This window comes from Chrysoperla carnea, chromosome 2 (genome assembly GCF_905475395.1).
Source record: "Chrysoperla carnea chromosome 2, inChrCarn1.1, whole genome shotgun sequence".
Lineage (NCBI taxonomy): Eukaryota > Metazoa > Arthropoda > Insecta > Neuroptera > Chrysopidae > Chrysoperla > Chrysoperla carnea.
In genome coordinates, this window is record NC_058338.1 from 72,981,907 (window position 1) to 72,996,724 (window position 14,818).

General features: G+C 27.6%; 1 protein-coding gene across 2 annotated transcripts; it reads left to right on the forward strand.

Moving 5' to 3' along the window:
* Positions 1 to 210: 210 nt before the first annotated feature.
* LOC123291545 (pre-mRNA-processing factor 40 homolog A) lies at positions 211 to 9,641 on the forward strand. 2 transcript variants are annotated; one of them, XM_044871862.1, is made up of 11 exons: positions 211 to 304; positions 575 to 725; positions 1,272 to 1,468; positions 1,526 to 1,671; positions 3,254 to 4,026; positions 4,707 to 4,840; positions 4,920 to 5,060; positions 5,244 to 5,438; positions 5,501 to 5,695; positions 6,066 to 6,305; positions 9,374 to 9,641. In XM_044871862.1, exons 2-11 carry the CDS (start codon positions 626 to 628, stop codon positions 9,584 to 9,586), a joined length of 2,334 nt encoding a protein of 777 aa, XP_044727797.1. In that variant the 5' UTR covers positions 211 to 304; positions 575 to 625; the 3' UTR covers positions 9,587 to 9,641. The 2 variants fall into 2 exon arrangements, with proteins under 2 accessions (XP_044727797.1, XP_044727796.1); XM_044871861.1 differs by lacking the exon at positions 211 to 304 and adding an exon at positions 396 to 454.
* Positions 9,642 to 14,818: the final 5,177 nt, after the last annotated feature.

Sequence of the window (14,818 nt, forward strand, 5' to 3'; positions counted from 1 at the left end):
CTTATCTAATCGTCAAATGAGCTATGAATTTTTATGTCACTCTTAATATCACTAAATAATCCATAGATTTTCAAAATCAAAGGGAATTTTCAAAATGGAAGGGAAGGGACTGAATGTATTATAATAGTAGCGGCAAAGAGCATAGGTCCTATAGTCTTTGAGTAGCGGTACCTATCAGAATAAGATCAAACTAACATAATAAACGTCATGGACGCACACCTAAAGAGTCAACAGCAAATAGACATATTTCTATGCAATCGTCTATGCACAAATTTGAAGAGTTGAATGAATGTGAAGTGAATAGGTTAATTTTTGAATTTTATATTATTTTAACTTGCTAAATAAATATAAATAATATTTGTAATATATAGATATTATATAAAAGATTATGCGTGACTCTTATTTAGTTTAATTAAATGCTGTAAACAAGTTTTTTAGTGAATTTTTTAAAATGGTTTGTTATGATTTACAATATTTTATAGGTTACAAAATTTATGTTTGTAGATGCTTTAAATATTATTTTCGAAATTATTTTAAATTAATATGAATTATTATTTAATTATACGTCTTACAGCAAGAACCGCCACCAGCAATCAATCCAGTTAATTTTGTGGGACCACCGCCAATGGGTACACCACCAATAATTCCACCACCGTTATTGCCGCCGGCAATGGGTGCATTTCCTGTGCCCCCCATACTACCGCCTTTTAATGTACCACCACCAGGTAAAGTTTTAACATTTGATGAAACCACTAATAAAAATTTAATCAAAAAACTTACCGGTATAATTTCTATGGCCCTTTCCGGTATAATTTCTATATAAATGAATCCCTTTTTGTGAAAAAGTGGATGAAATGTAGACAAAATAGGTTCAGATCGTCATATTTTCGTCAACAAAACTTTTAAAATTGCAGTTACTTCCATTAAAGTATAAATTTAAGCCTACTGGAAGTTTTAATTTAACATATGGATAAGATATACAGGATGAGCCGGGAAGAAAGATAGTAACTTGTTATACAATTGTTGTATTAGAAAATTTGTAATATATATAAGAAGCAATGTTGTATAAAAAAGATCATATACTATTATTTATCATCTGATAATTTTTTATTTTAAATGAAAACTTGATTATTATTTACATAGAGCAAATTTATGTGAATTGATCTTGTAAGAAATCTTATTTCTTCAAAATATTTACTTAAATATTAAAAATATGCCACATGCCTTTTTTTAATGATTTTTTTACTAGATTATAATTATGTTTGATTAAGGTGTTGGATCATTCCCTGCAACTGCAACGACAATTCCAGAAACTATGACTACAACTCCCTTACCTATTGATAACAATGTTGCACCACCTACGTTATGGACGGAGCATAAAGCACCCGATGGTAGAACCTATTATTATAATTCACAAACAAAAGAAAGCTCATGGGAAAAGCCAGATGCATTAAAAACTCCAGCAGAGGTATTAATTACACAATCTTTTTTTTAAATTCAATTGTTTTGATAATATTTTTTGTAGTTACTTCTATCACAATGTCCTTGGAAGGAATATACCAGCGATAATGGTAAAATCTATTATCATAATATGACTACGAAAGAATCTCGTTGGGTCATTCCACCGGAATTAGAAGAAATTAAGAAACGTATTGCTGCTGAAGAAAAATTGTAAGTTTTTTTTAAGTAATAAATACTTAAACTACTCTACTCAAATTTTTCATTATTATCAATGAATGTTAAATAGCTTTTCTATTAAAAATTATTTCGTTGAAATAGAAACGAATTCTTTTTAAACAAATAAATTTTGTTGCTACTTTAAAAGACTGAGAAAAGACTGAGTTATCTTCATAAAATCCACCATTTTTATACCCATTTCGAAAATTTTTAATATCTTCGTGTATTTTTTACTTTTATTGCTATCATCAAAAATTAGAGGTCTGACGGTTGGACCGAAGACTACTGAGAAAACGGAGAGGTAAATTGTTTATACTTCGTTTATTAAAAATTTAACCCCATTTTTGATGGAAATTTGCAGACAACTTGAGGTTAGAATTATGAAGGTCTTATTTGAGATTTGTCTAACCTTAAGTTAGTGCAATTATATATAATAATAAAATGAAATAAATGTTGAAATTTTCATAACTCATAAATGTTTTTGTGGCTATAGTTTTGACATCATCAATATTACTTTCGAAAATATGTTCCCAAACTATCTAACTGTTCTCTTATATAACAAAAATTTTGATAACTGATTTTACTTGCTTTGACTCGAAGGATTAAATTTTTTTCAAAAATATTTTATATTTAACTAATTGTTTTTTGCAGGATTTTAGATGTTTATTTTTTAAAAAAATTTACAGTATTTTTAATAATGTACTAGTTTCAAATCTGTTTTGATCCTTTAAAATACCGCTTTATAGCCTTCTTTTCTTTTACCCTCACGTAATTCCCCTTTTGTTCGCCATTTATGGGTTTTAATTTTTTGGTGCGGAACCATAATTAAAAAAAAATGAAGTAGGTACAGGCCATGTTACTTGCTGACAATGAGGCATTCTTTAGATGAAAGAACTTTTAAAATCGGTTAATTAGTGGACTCAAAAATGGCGAATTTGTATACAAACTCTCATCCTCTATTTCACTCCCTTAGGGTTAAAATTTAGGAAAATCCTTTCTTATCGAATGCCTTCGTCGTACAAAGAACACACCCTCCAAGTTTCAGCCATTATATGTAAAATAAAATAACTATGAACAACATCCATTTCATTCAAATTGTTCATTTTATTCCAATTATTCTAAATTATTAGAATATTTAGAATGAAATGGATGTTGTTCATAGTTATTTTATATAAAGGTTTAAATTTATAAAAAAAATTTACTTCTATTTTAATGAATTCCTGATATTATCCAAAAACCTGTGAAAAATGATTTTATTTTAAGAATAATGGATGATAATAATAACAATTTTATTTAGCTTGAGTGCTGTAGTTATGTTATACCCATCTTTTAAATAATATTGAAATGATATTTGCAAATTTATTGGATTGGAATTTGCATTTGTATTAAATATTATTTTAAAACTACCTTTAAATATGAAAATAAATATTATTTCGTTAAAATAAAAAATAGAATTTTTTAATAGCACCAAACCAAAATATTTTTACGAAAATTTCAATCATTTATTCCAATTTGATATGTATTATGTATTTTATTTTATTCAAATAAATTTAATATTTTTTTTATAATTTCTTAGATCGGCTCCAAAAGAAAATATAGCATTAAATTCAACTACACCAGCAGTACCGAATACATTAACGAATAATAGTAAATCATCAGCTCTTGAATCAGCAATGGCAGCCACTCTTGCAGCTATTGCCATTCCCGCACCCCCTGTAAAACAGGAAGATGAACCTCAAAGTACACAAAACATAATTCAACCAGAAGAAAATAATAAATCTGCTACACCCGAACCAAAAATTGAGTTCAAAGATAAAAAAGAAGCAATGGAAGCATTCAAAGAATTATTAAAAGAGAAAAATGTCCCATCCAGTGCTACATGGGATCAATGTGTACGATTAATCGGTTCAGATCCACGATACGTAACATTAAAACGTTTAAATGAAAAGAAACAAATTTTTAACGCATATAAAACACAGAAACAAAAAGAAGAACGTGAAGAACAACGTTTAAAAGCAAAACAAGCTAAAGAAGCGTTAGAAAAGTTTTTATTAAATCATGATCAAGTTACATCACATACGAAGTATTATCGTTTAGATGAAATGTTTGCAAATTTAGAAATATGGCGTTGTGTACCAGATTCAGATCGACGTGATATCTATGATGATGTACTATTTTCATTAGCGAAACGTGAGAAAGAAGAGGCGAAAGCATTAAAACGTAGAAATATGAAAAAATTAGCTGAAGTTTTGGATAATATGACTGATGTCACGTTTCAAACAACATGGACGGAAGCGCAAGCGTTGTTATTAGAAAATGAAACGTTTAAACATGATGTGGATTTATTAGGTTAGTTCATTGGAACTCTTACACTGGTTTTTAGTCCCAAAAAGGGTCTATCAGTCAATTTTTGACCGAGTTTTGATCCGAATAAGGGTCTATCATACGTTTACTTCCAAATACAACGAATTAAATTTTTTAATCTGTTGTCTAGTTATAAGTCATAATTCCCTTAAAATATAAACCTATGTATTGTATCTAAGGTCAAAGGAAAAGACGTGCGTTCATTTGTAATTCGTTTCTTAAACCCTGAAACACGATTTTGGGGATACCAGACATAAATATAATATCTTTATATTTGTTTCGCGTTACATCCAGTGACTTACAGAGACATTTTTTAGTTAAAATGAGCTGAAATTCAGTATGTAGAGTTACTGACGAGACGGAACAATATCGTAAAAGCGGATATAAATTTTATTAGTATGAAGGGATTCCCAAGAAAAAATCCACTTTTCTGTGATCTTTATATTTAGATGGTTACGTATACCATATACACCTCCTAAAGTGTAAAGATGGTCTCTCCTCGATGTCAAATTCCCAACAACCCTTTCCCTTCTTGCCGAAATATCTTTTTTTTCACTGTTTTAAACATTATCCGCACTTCTACAGGAAGGAAGTGCCAAATTCCAGAATTCTTTTTTTTATAAGATGAACACAGAACTAGATTTTAATTATTATTCTTATTTTAGCTATGGATAAAGAAGATGCATTAGTTGTATTCCAAGAACATATTCGTGTACTTGAAAAAGATGACGCCGATGAACGTGAGAGAGAGAAAAAAAGACACAAACGACAAGCTCGAAAGAATCGAGATAATTTTTTGGTACGATATTTCAAAATACAAAGCGTTTTTTAGACAATTAATTTTATTCGATATTAATCGATCTATTTTTATTTAACAGGCTCTTTTAGATTTATTACACGAAGAGGGTAAATTAACGTCAATGTCCTTGTGGGTAGAATTATATCCAACAATATCAGCGGATTTACGATTTAGTGCAATGTTAGGACAAACGGGATCAACACCACTTGATTTATTTAAAGTAAGATAAATTTAATAATAAATTGTACTTTAATTTTAGGATTTGTTTTCAAAAATTTTAAAAAATTGGAAATATAAAAGTTATATTCGATAATCAAAATTTAAATTTTCTGTGTATAAATTCTAAAATTCAATTTGGATTTCAAAATATGTTGTTAGTGACATTAATTGTTTTTTTAAATAGTTTTATGTGGAAGACTTGAAAGCACGTTTTCATGATGAGAAAAAAATTATTAAAGACATTTTAAAAGAGAAAGGCTTTGAAGTGAAAGTAAATACAACATTCGAAGATTTTGCTACAGTTGTTTGCGAGGATAAAAAATCAGCAACCTTAGATGCAGGCAATGTTAAATTAACATATAATTCACTTTTAGAAAAGGTAAAAAAAACTATTCCATTATTATAAAAACTAATTTTATTTAAATAAAATTCTATTTTCAGGCTGAAGCAAAAGAAAAAGAACGTCTTAAAGAAGAAAATAGAAAATATAAGAAATTAGAAACAGCATTTAAAAATATGCTTAAAGATTTAAATATTGATCATAATTTAGATTATGATGATATTCGTTCAAAAATTGAAAGAGAATCAGAATTTTTGGCTGTTTCAAATGAAAGTGATCGAATTCAAATTTATAAAGTAAGTAATCTATTAAAATTGAAATGTAGTGTAAAATTTAGAAGTCGGAAGTATCGTGCGATCTGATGTTTTTCATAATAAATATAAAATATCACCGTAATTCGTTGGGAAACCCACTTTTTTATTGTTTTAAAGCTAATTGGATTGATCCCTATTTACTTGTAATAATTCCAATTTTCAAAACTAATTATTTTATTAAAAGTTCGGGAAATTCTGTTTTTAAATTTGTTTTATTAATCATTAACTAACGTAGAATTAATTTACAAATTTTTATCAATGACTTGCTTATCCACTTGGATATCTTTAAAAGTGCCAAAGTATGTGTTGATATCCAAATAATAAATGATTAACTTATTTATTTTCAATTTAGGACTTCCAACATGAAGCTGAAGAATCTTGCAGTCATTTACATTCACGTTCAAAAAAATCCAAAAAGTCGAAAAAGAGTAAGAAACGTTCGATGCGTTCAGAAAGTGAACACAGTTCAAGTCATAATACCAGCTCCGATAAAGAGATAGTCTCACCGATGGTCGAAGATGATCGTAGTACTACTAAGCACAGTAAAAGTTCGCGAAAACAAAAACATAAAAGCAGGAAACGAAGTAGATCGGTCAGTATTAATGATAGATGAACATACACACCAAATATTTATTTCATCTTTAAATAAATTTTTATCATTTATTTTATTTTCATTTTTTGTTTTTTTCAAATTTAAATTGACAGTACTGATATTAAATTATTATGCACATTTTTTTAAAAAATATTTTGAGCGATTGGGCAGGCGTTCGTTACTTACGAATATAAATAGTACAATAAATTATTAAAAAAATATTAAATTATTTATATTAAACATTAGATTGTTTAATTATAATCCAAATTTCAACTAAAATCAAAATTTCGAGGATTATTTTCAAAAGAGAACTAATTTCTTGTATTAGAAGATTTTATTCTTAAAATTTACTCTGCGGCTAAGTTACACAATAGTGCATCGAATTTTTTATACTAAAACAAACACATGTTTTTATTGTTAGACTGCGGCGATTGTTAGACGATATTAAAAACAGAAAAGTATTATTAGGCTTTTATATTTGAATTGTTATTGTTTGTGGTCCTAAGAAAAAATGACTAAAGTAGGAAATCTATAATCCTACACATTTTAATAAGACTTTAATAAAACATTTGTATATGAATCGAAAAAATTTAGCAGGGTTTTAAAATTTAAATAAAAAATATGAATTAGAAATTATCTTTTAATTTATTTGACAATGAAATTTCTAAAACGATAGCTTTAAAATTTTTATCTGTGATATTGTCGATTAAGTAATTTAAATTAGATTCGTAAAATATAATAATTTTTAATTACAGCGTGTCTTAGTAGATTTGAAATTGTGTAAAAATTAACTTTAAATAACATAATCTATTCAGAATTTATTTAGAAATTGTTAGACAGTATGCATGAAAAGTCTCACTGTCTTTTTAGACTTTTAAATTGCTGGTAGCAGAATTTTAGACTTTTAAATTATAAGTAGATGTAAAATTTTTATATTATAGAAAATTTTTGGTGTCACTACTTGGCATATAAATGACCGATTTTAGCTACAATTAAATAAATATCAGTTACCTGGTTATACTAAAAACACAGTTTTTTCCTAGTTTAAATAGATGTACTCAAGGAATAATATTATAATTTGTTTTAAAACCGTAGAGTAAATTTTTTAATGAACTAAGTCTTCGAATTTTAATTTTTCTAGATATTTAAAAAAAAAAATTTATATTACGGAATTTTTGAAGTACAAGTTTTTCTTAGAAATAATTTACTTTTTAAACAAATTTATATACTTTTGGTTTGAGTGGCAAAGCAAATTGTTTCGTAGACCACAATTTGGCTTGTATACATTATTTTTTACAGCCGCTAATTGGTTACATCAATAGAAAAGCGCGTTTTTTTTGGAATCACTTTTATGTCTGTCTATTGATTCGTCTGTCACAGCCTATTTTTTCCGAATTTATTGGAAAATTTTGTATATATTGAAGAGTTAAGTGATCTAACCCTTTTGTGCATTATATTATACATCAAATAAATCGAGCTATACAAACAGCTAACTACAGCCAGTGAAATCGTTATCTAAAAAAATGAATTGAGTTTTGTATAAAAAGTTAAATAATAAAGTAAATTATTTATAAACTTGTTTTTCAAGAGTAGGTATTAAATAATTTTTGTGATTTTGAAAACTATGACAGTATTTTTTTCATTTTGATAAGGCCAAAATACATTTTTTCATAGTTAATTTTTGTTGTTCCTATATTCAGTATACAAAATATACATTAAAAATTTTTAATAGTAAAAAGAGAGTAAAATGTTTTTTTGATATGATCCAAAATGTCATTTTGGTATAGTAAAAATAATCAATTAACAAACTATTCGGAAAATTAGTCTAAAGTCAACTTCAAAGAGGAATTTTTACTTTTTAAAAAGAAAAAGTTAAAAATTAATCAAAACCGTTTTAAATTTAACGTGAAGCACTGCTTTTAGAGTCCTGTATACCATAAAAAAAATTATAAATAAATACAATTTTTTAAATTCTTTAAATCTAAAAAACATACAAAATTTTTCGAAAAATTCCATATTTACTCTAAGATAATATTAGATATCGTTCTAACTTTGGCCACTATCATTATAACATTTAATAACATGTATCATTTAACATTTTAAATATTGGTTAATATTTTTGAAATATTTCAATTTACAATCCTTTTCTGTGGGATCTGTGTTTAGGGCTAACTATTCCGAGTAAAATTATTTTTACTGTACTATTTCGTAGAATTTCAGATATAATTTCATTTTTTTTAGTATTATGCATAAAAAGGGTGGTATAGGGTTTAAAAATTTCAAGTACGTTTTTAACTTTGTTATTTAAAAAAAAATTAATATTTCATTTTAATATTTTTGTTGCTTCTTGGTAATTTTTATAGTCGTAGTAGTTTCAAATATTGCAAATAACCAAGTTCAGAAGTTTATGTATTTTTCCGATATGCTTTAATAGATTTAAATTTAAATATGTTTCATTAAAATAAAATACCCAAAAGCATTATTAGAATCCAAATAATACTAATTAACGTATAAATTAGCAGGAATCAAGCTGCTGAAGAATGTTTCATGTTTGTGCGACTTGCAGACTCTAAGTTACTCTTGGAAGTAGGGAACAGTTCAACTTATGCGAATTACGAGGGGGGATTCCCGCTAGTGTCCACACAGGGTATGCTTTTGAAATATCCATGAAAGTTATGCTATTGAAGGGTTTTACTTTCCAAATGAGGGGGATTTCAGTTATTAGACAAAGGTCTTGTTGGATTTCGGCATTTCCTTTGTTACTACTAAATCTCACTTCAAATAGTCCTGTATTATAGTCTATTGAACCAAATCTATTTACACTACAGTATGAGATTCTTTTAATTATGAATTTATAAGTTAACTTGAAAATTTTAAAGCCTTACTGTACCCATTTGAAAAACTAAAAAATTTAAATCAGCAGCAAAAATTTTTTTTGCTACTTACATTCATTAATCATCGCAAAATATTCATTTTGATATCGTTTAAAAAAAATAAAAATTTCAAAAATAATTAAGAAAAAAAAATTGAAGACTGTGAATTGTGAATTGGATGATCATATCTTCTAGCAATCGTTGGCTAGTCGTCGTCGAAACAGTAATGGCGATTACAGTTCCGAATCACCCGAGTCCCCGTCAAGGAGCCATCATCATCATCGTGCATCTTCGCCACCATCTGCATCGGTATTACCTACACGTGGTGAAGGAGAGTTGTCTGAAACGGAATTGGAAAAGCAACGGGCATTGTTACTTGCACAATTAAAAGAACCCGAATCAGAGTGAATAGTAACGATTCCATTTTTTTACTCAATTGTGTATTGACACTAAAATAAAATATAAATTGTAAATAGAAATTTGTATATATTCTTTCCCAATCTTTGTCTTGATTTTCAGATTAGTAATTACAAATGTATAAAACTCCATGAATTGCCGAATCTCACATCGCAGAAATTGAGAAAGGATTGAAAACAAGTAAATTTAGTATACACGGAAACCACGAGTTATTCAAGAAACAACATCTGTTAAATGCTGTCTGATTAGAAAAATAACATCTGTTAAATGCTGTCCGTTTTTGTCCATACACTCCTGTAGGCGTTGTGAGAAGTTGTCCATACTCCTCTGAAGCATTGCACGTGGTATCGCTCGAATTTCTTGTGTTATTGTTTCACTCAGGGCTTCAAGTGTACGTGGTTTGTTTATGTATACGCGTGCTTTTAGGTAGCCCCATAAAAAATAGTCACAAGATAACAGGTCCGGTGACCAAGGAGGCCACCCCACATCTCCAACAACAACAACGAAAAGTGGCGCCCAAGGAAGGTCTGCCTCAAAAATTCCATAGCTGCTCTTGATGTATGACATGTCGCCCCATCTTGTTGAAACCATATTGTGGCAGAAAAAACTTACGCAGCATCGTTAGGTAACGATCTGTATTGAGAGTGACGGTTCGACCGTTTTCTTGGAAAAAGTAAGGGCCAATAATGAAGTTTCGACTATTGCCACACCAAACAGTCAATTTGTCGCTGTGTCGCCAATATCTAAAGTTCTGCTTGTTTACCACTCCTGACAAATGAAAATGGGCTTCGTCACTCATAATCAAGTGTATGGACAAAAAGATGTTATTTTTCGTACGTAATCAATGTTTTAATTTTTTCCTCTTAAATTTTTATAATGGCAACATCTAAGGTACACATTAAAAAAAATTAATTTTGAATTTCGTTTAAAAATGAATGTGTAGCTGTTATTTCAAATCATCCATACCTCCCTGCCCAACCCTGTATATCGATATATCGAATATCTCAGATTTTTCAACATAAGAAAAAGTTATAATAGGGCTTGTAAAAAATGAGTGTGAATATAATAACTATAACACAAAAATAGTTTAACATAATTTATTATACAATGAATCAATTTATCACAAATCAACTAACAGATCTTCTCTAGATACAATTTTTTTTTTAAATATAGATTGATAATTAATAAAATTACATTGAAAAGAATACAAATAGATAAAAATAAAAACAAAAAATATTTATTTATAATATTAATAATAACATTGAATATAATATATACGTATTTAAGAATTCATTCTCGATCATATTTTCAAACAAATATATATATATATTATGTAAATATGGCTATATCTCTAAACGGAAAAACTCATTTTCGTACAAATATTTAAAAAAAAAAGTAAGGAAATCAACTATTCTCACAATATGTATTTTTGTGTGCGCAGTTGTGAGTTTAACAGAAGATTTTTCTAATTCTAGACATCGGGAAGTTTATGAAAGATACAATTAATTCCGAAAAAACTGTGGCAAAGAAGCGCAAATATTTTGATAAAAAATTGTTTGAGTGGTCAGATACAAAAACCACACAATTTTGCCCGAAGCCTTTCTATTTTTGAAAAAAAGCGCGACAAAAATTATAAGTTTTAAAAGTTTAAAGTTTTGCTTTATCTCTCAAGCTAATAAAAAAAAAAAAAAAAAAAAAAAAGAATTCAAATAAACATTTAAGATGGATTACATTGCAACCTAGTTATATTGTAAGTAATCAGAGCTGTGTTCTTTTGAGATTAAAGTGATCTACTGATGCATGTACACAAAGTATTTATTTTGATGGTGAATACAGTTTGCGTAAGCATAAGCGAATCACTTCAACCCTAATTGGATTCCTTTAAACTCAAAAGAACACATCTCAGACCAGTGATCTACAGAAAGAACCCTCGACTGTGCTTCATATAATGATGGTAATTTGGTTATTCAAGGTGCGTCCTTTTAATAATCGATTCATCAAAACATCTCCTAAAATATACCAGCAGTAAAATGTGGTTCAGACAAATATAGTTAAATCAGATAAAGGACATCTTTTTCTGACTCTAATTTAACGTCTTCGGAATCATTTAATTGTCAACCCAAGTACCTAAGTATAAAGAGGCAGAAGAACGCTTTAGAAAGTTGTTCCTCATATAAAAAAACACTTTTTTATTTAAAATTCTTTTCCCAAGATAGAATTCTTTCAAAGGAATTGCGTCTTAAAGAATCATTACCCAATTAAAAAAGTTAACTGAGAATAGTATTAATTTCTGTGGTCAGATGAAATCTAATCTATGCAAATTTCTCTAAACTTTTCTGATACCAGATCCGAAATAAATTCGTCATACTTAATACTTTCATAAATAATGTTTTAATTTTCAAAAACATTAATGAAGTCCACTCAGAAAGAATCCTTACTTATTTTTAATATATATGTACATTGGTAATTTGTACTAAATTTTCACCATTTTGAAAATATGATCAAAATTTTTGTGGGATATAATTGATAAGAAATTTTATTACAATAAACAAAATATTTTGGATATGTACAAATTGCTGTATAGTTAGTTAATAATATGGGTTGACATTTTAAAATAAAAGTTTTAAATTGCCAATTTGACACACTGTTCTGTCTGCGTTTCGTCGCCTTAAAAATACTTCATTGAAATGATTATATAATAATAATTAAATTAATTTTTTTATGGCAGAAGTTTCAATAAAGCTATTTGTTCAAAAATTTGAGCTAAATATTTCTCTTATAATTAAAATTTTTAAATTAATGAATTAATCTTTTTTTTTTTCAAAAATATTTATTTTAGCTTATTATAGCAAAATTTAGGTGACATATTTTTATAAAAAAATTATATGCATTTGTTAATCAAATTAGGCCCTCATATAAGAACATAATCTTGTGTGGGTTTTCATATGCAAATGATTTTTGATGATATGCAATTCTGAAACCTAGAGATTTTATCCATTCCAATCATTCTTATCCATAATTAAAATCAGGCCATCAAAGTATCCATTTCGTTTAGTATTGACATTATGTAGTTGGTACAAAAAGGAATAACTCTTCAATATATTGATACTTTCATTAAATTGGGTACATGCGTTAGTGAGATATATTTGTAAATTTATTTTTAATATATTGTTCGATTAATTTTACTACTAAATATACGATATTTATAACATTTTAATAATTAAATCATTAATAAATTCAAAACTCTCCGATTGTATGCCAAACATACTCGAGTTAAGTCTTTATTATGTGAATTTGACATCATTTTACAAATTCAATTTTAAAACAAAGAAATTAACTAAGCGGATAATTTTTCGCTGGGGTGACAACGAGTATCAAGTACATGTAATTTTTTTAATTACACCGTCATAATCGGAAACGGATGTATTTTCTTATTCACGTTACGCTTATTGCAGAAGCACTGGTTAGCGAAAAAAAAATAACGTTATGGTTCAAATTCCTCACAATTTGTTTCTATTTCAATTTTTAAAAAAATAATTTTAGAATTATGTTTGGAAAAATTGAGGTAAATAAAACAATAAGCAATCGAAAAATAAATCAAAAGCATTGTATTTTATTTTGCAGTTCACTATTTTGCTCTGGGTGATATGGTTCATATTTTGATGTGCGGATTTATTGCCAAAAATATTAATTCAATTATAAATTAAATCATTCGTAAGTTAAGAATTTAGAATTAAAACCATCAGTTCATTTGCGCTATTCAGTATTCAGCGTATTGTTTTAGAAGTACTTCAAATTCTTTGATTTACTAAATTTTTTTTGTAATGATTAAATACCCAAATTAAAATTTAAAATTAAAAGAAGTTGTGAGCAAGTATATTTAATTATATCAAATTTTCATCTTAAAATTATATTGAAGTCGAAGTATCAATATTAAAAAAAAGCACTTCCAATGTTTCTTGCATTCAGAAAATGTAATCGATCAATAATTGGTTTATTTCTAATAAATAAGCCATAAAACCGAAGTTATTATTCAGCTATCGTAAAAATCAATGATCTGACACATTTACTAATCGTTTTCGAAATACTACCCTGAATCAAATTATGATTACTGGTCACGGATTTTATAGCTAAACAGGCGGTGATAGCTGGGTTAACGCTTACTGATCAGATATTTGTCCTGAATGCACTTAATAAATAGACTTAAATTAGAAAATTTTTTTTATATCCAATTAAGAATTCTTTAATTAATATCTAAATGTTAGTACGATCTTGGAAAATGTTTAATTACATAAAAATAAAAACGACGAACATACCAAAATTCTAATTAAATTTTTCAAATTTCAATTACTACTCGTTGAAATTTATCGAATTTTATCTCAGTTCATTTTTTTATTTATTTAAAATTAGCCTTATATTCAATTTTTAAATCTTATTTCACACATAACATTTTTTTTTTTTTTTTAATTGAAGCTGCTGTAACTTTTTTATTTAATTTATATTTTCTCAGTACGATTTACGTGTATTTTTTTGTTTATTTAAAAATTTGAAATTACAACATTTAAGTTAGAATTCTTCATTTTTAGAAAATATTTTAGCTAACGTAAATCAGAGATTTATAGGACTGTAATTATGTGTCTATGACTACGCTAACCCGGAAACCATAATGAATGATAGATAATATTGTGTGAGTCAATAATATTATTTTCTATCCAAAAGAAGTCACCTATTAATCTTACAAAGACTGCCTGCATCATGAATTAAAACGTCGGTGGTGATTGTTAACACTTACTTATTTTATAGAATACATAAATTATGTGTATGCCAAAATAAAAATTTGAACGTAGAAAATAAGGCTAAGAGGCGCGTTAGGCCTACATAATTCATAAAAATGAGGCTCTTTTATTTAGAAGCTCGGTTAATTCTATAAAAATAGGCTGCCGTTATACAGATGCCCGCATCCTCAAGGCTACCTTAGTTTTATTTGAATCGTTCATTTTGGGAAGGGTACTAGTGCATATTTTTTTGAAATCGAGTTAAGTATGCGACAACATTACGTTAAAAGACGTGTGTTTTCACCGAAAAGGAGTCTAGTTCAAAGAATATTAATTGGACCAGAGCCGTTCTTGGTGGAAATACACATCTCTTAACGTAAAGTATGGCCGCTAACTTAACTCGATTTCTCAGATTACTAAAAAAAAAATATTGACTTGTTTAGGTTTT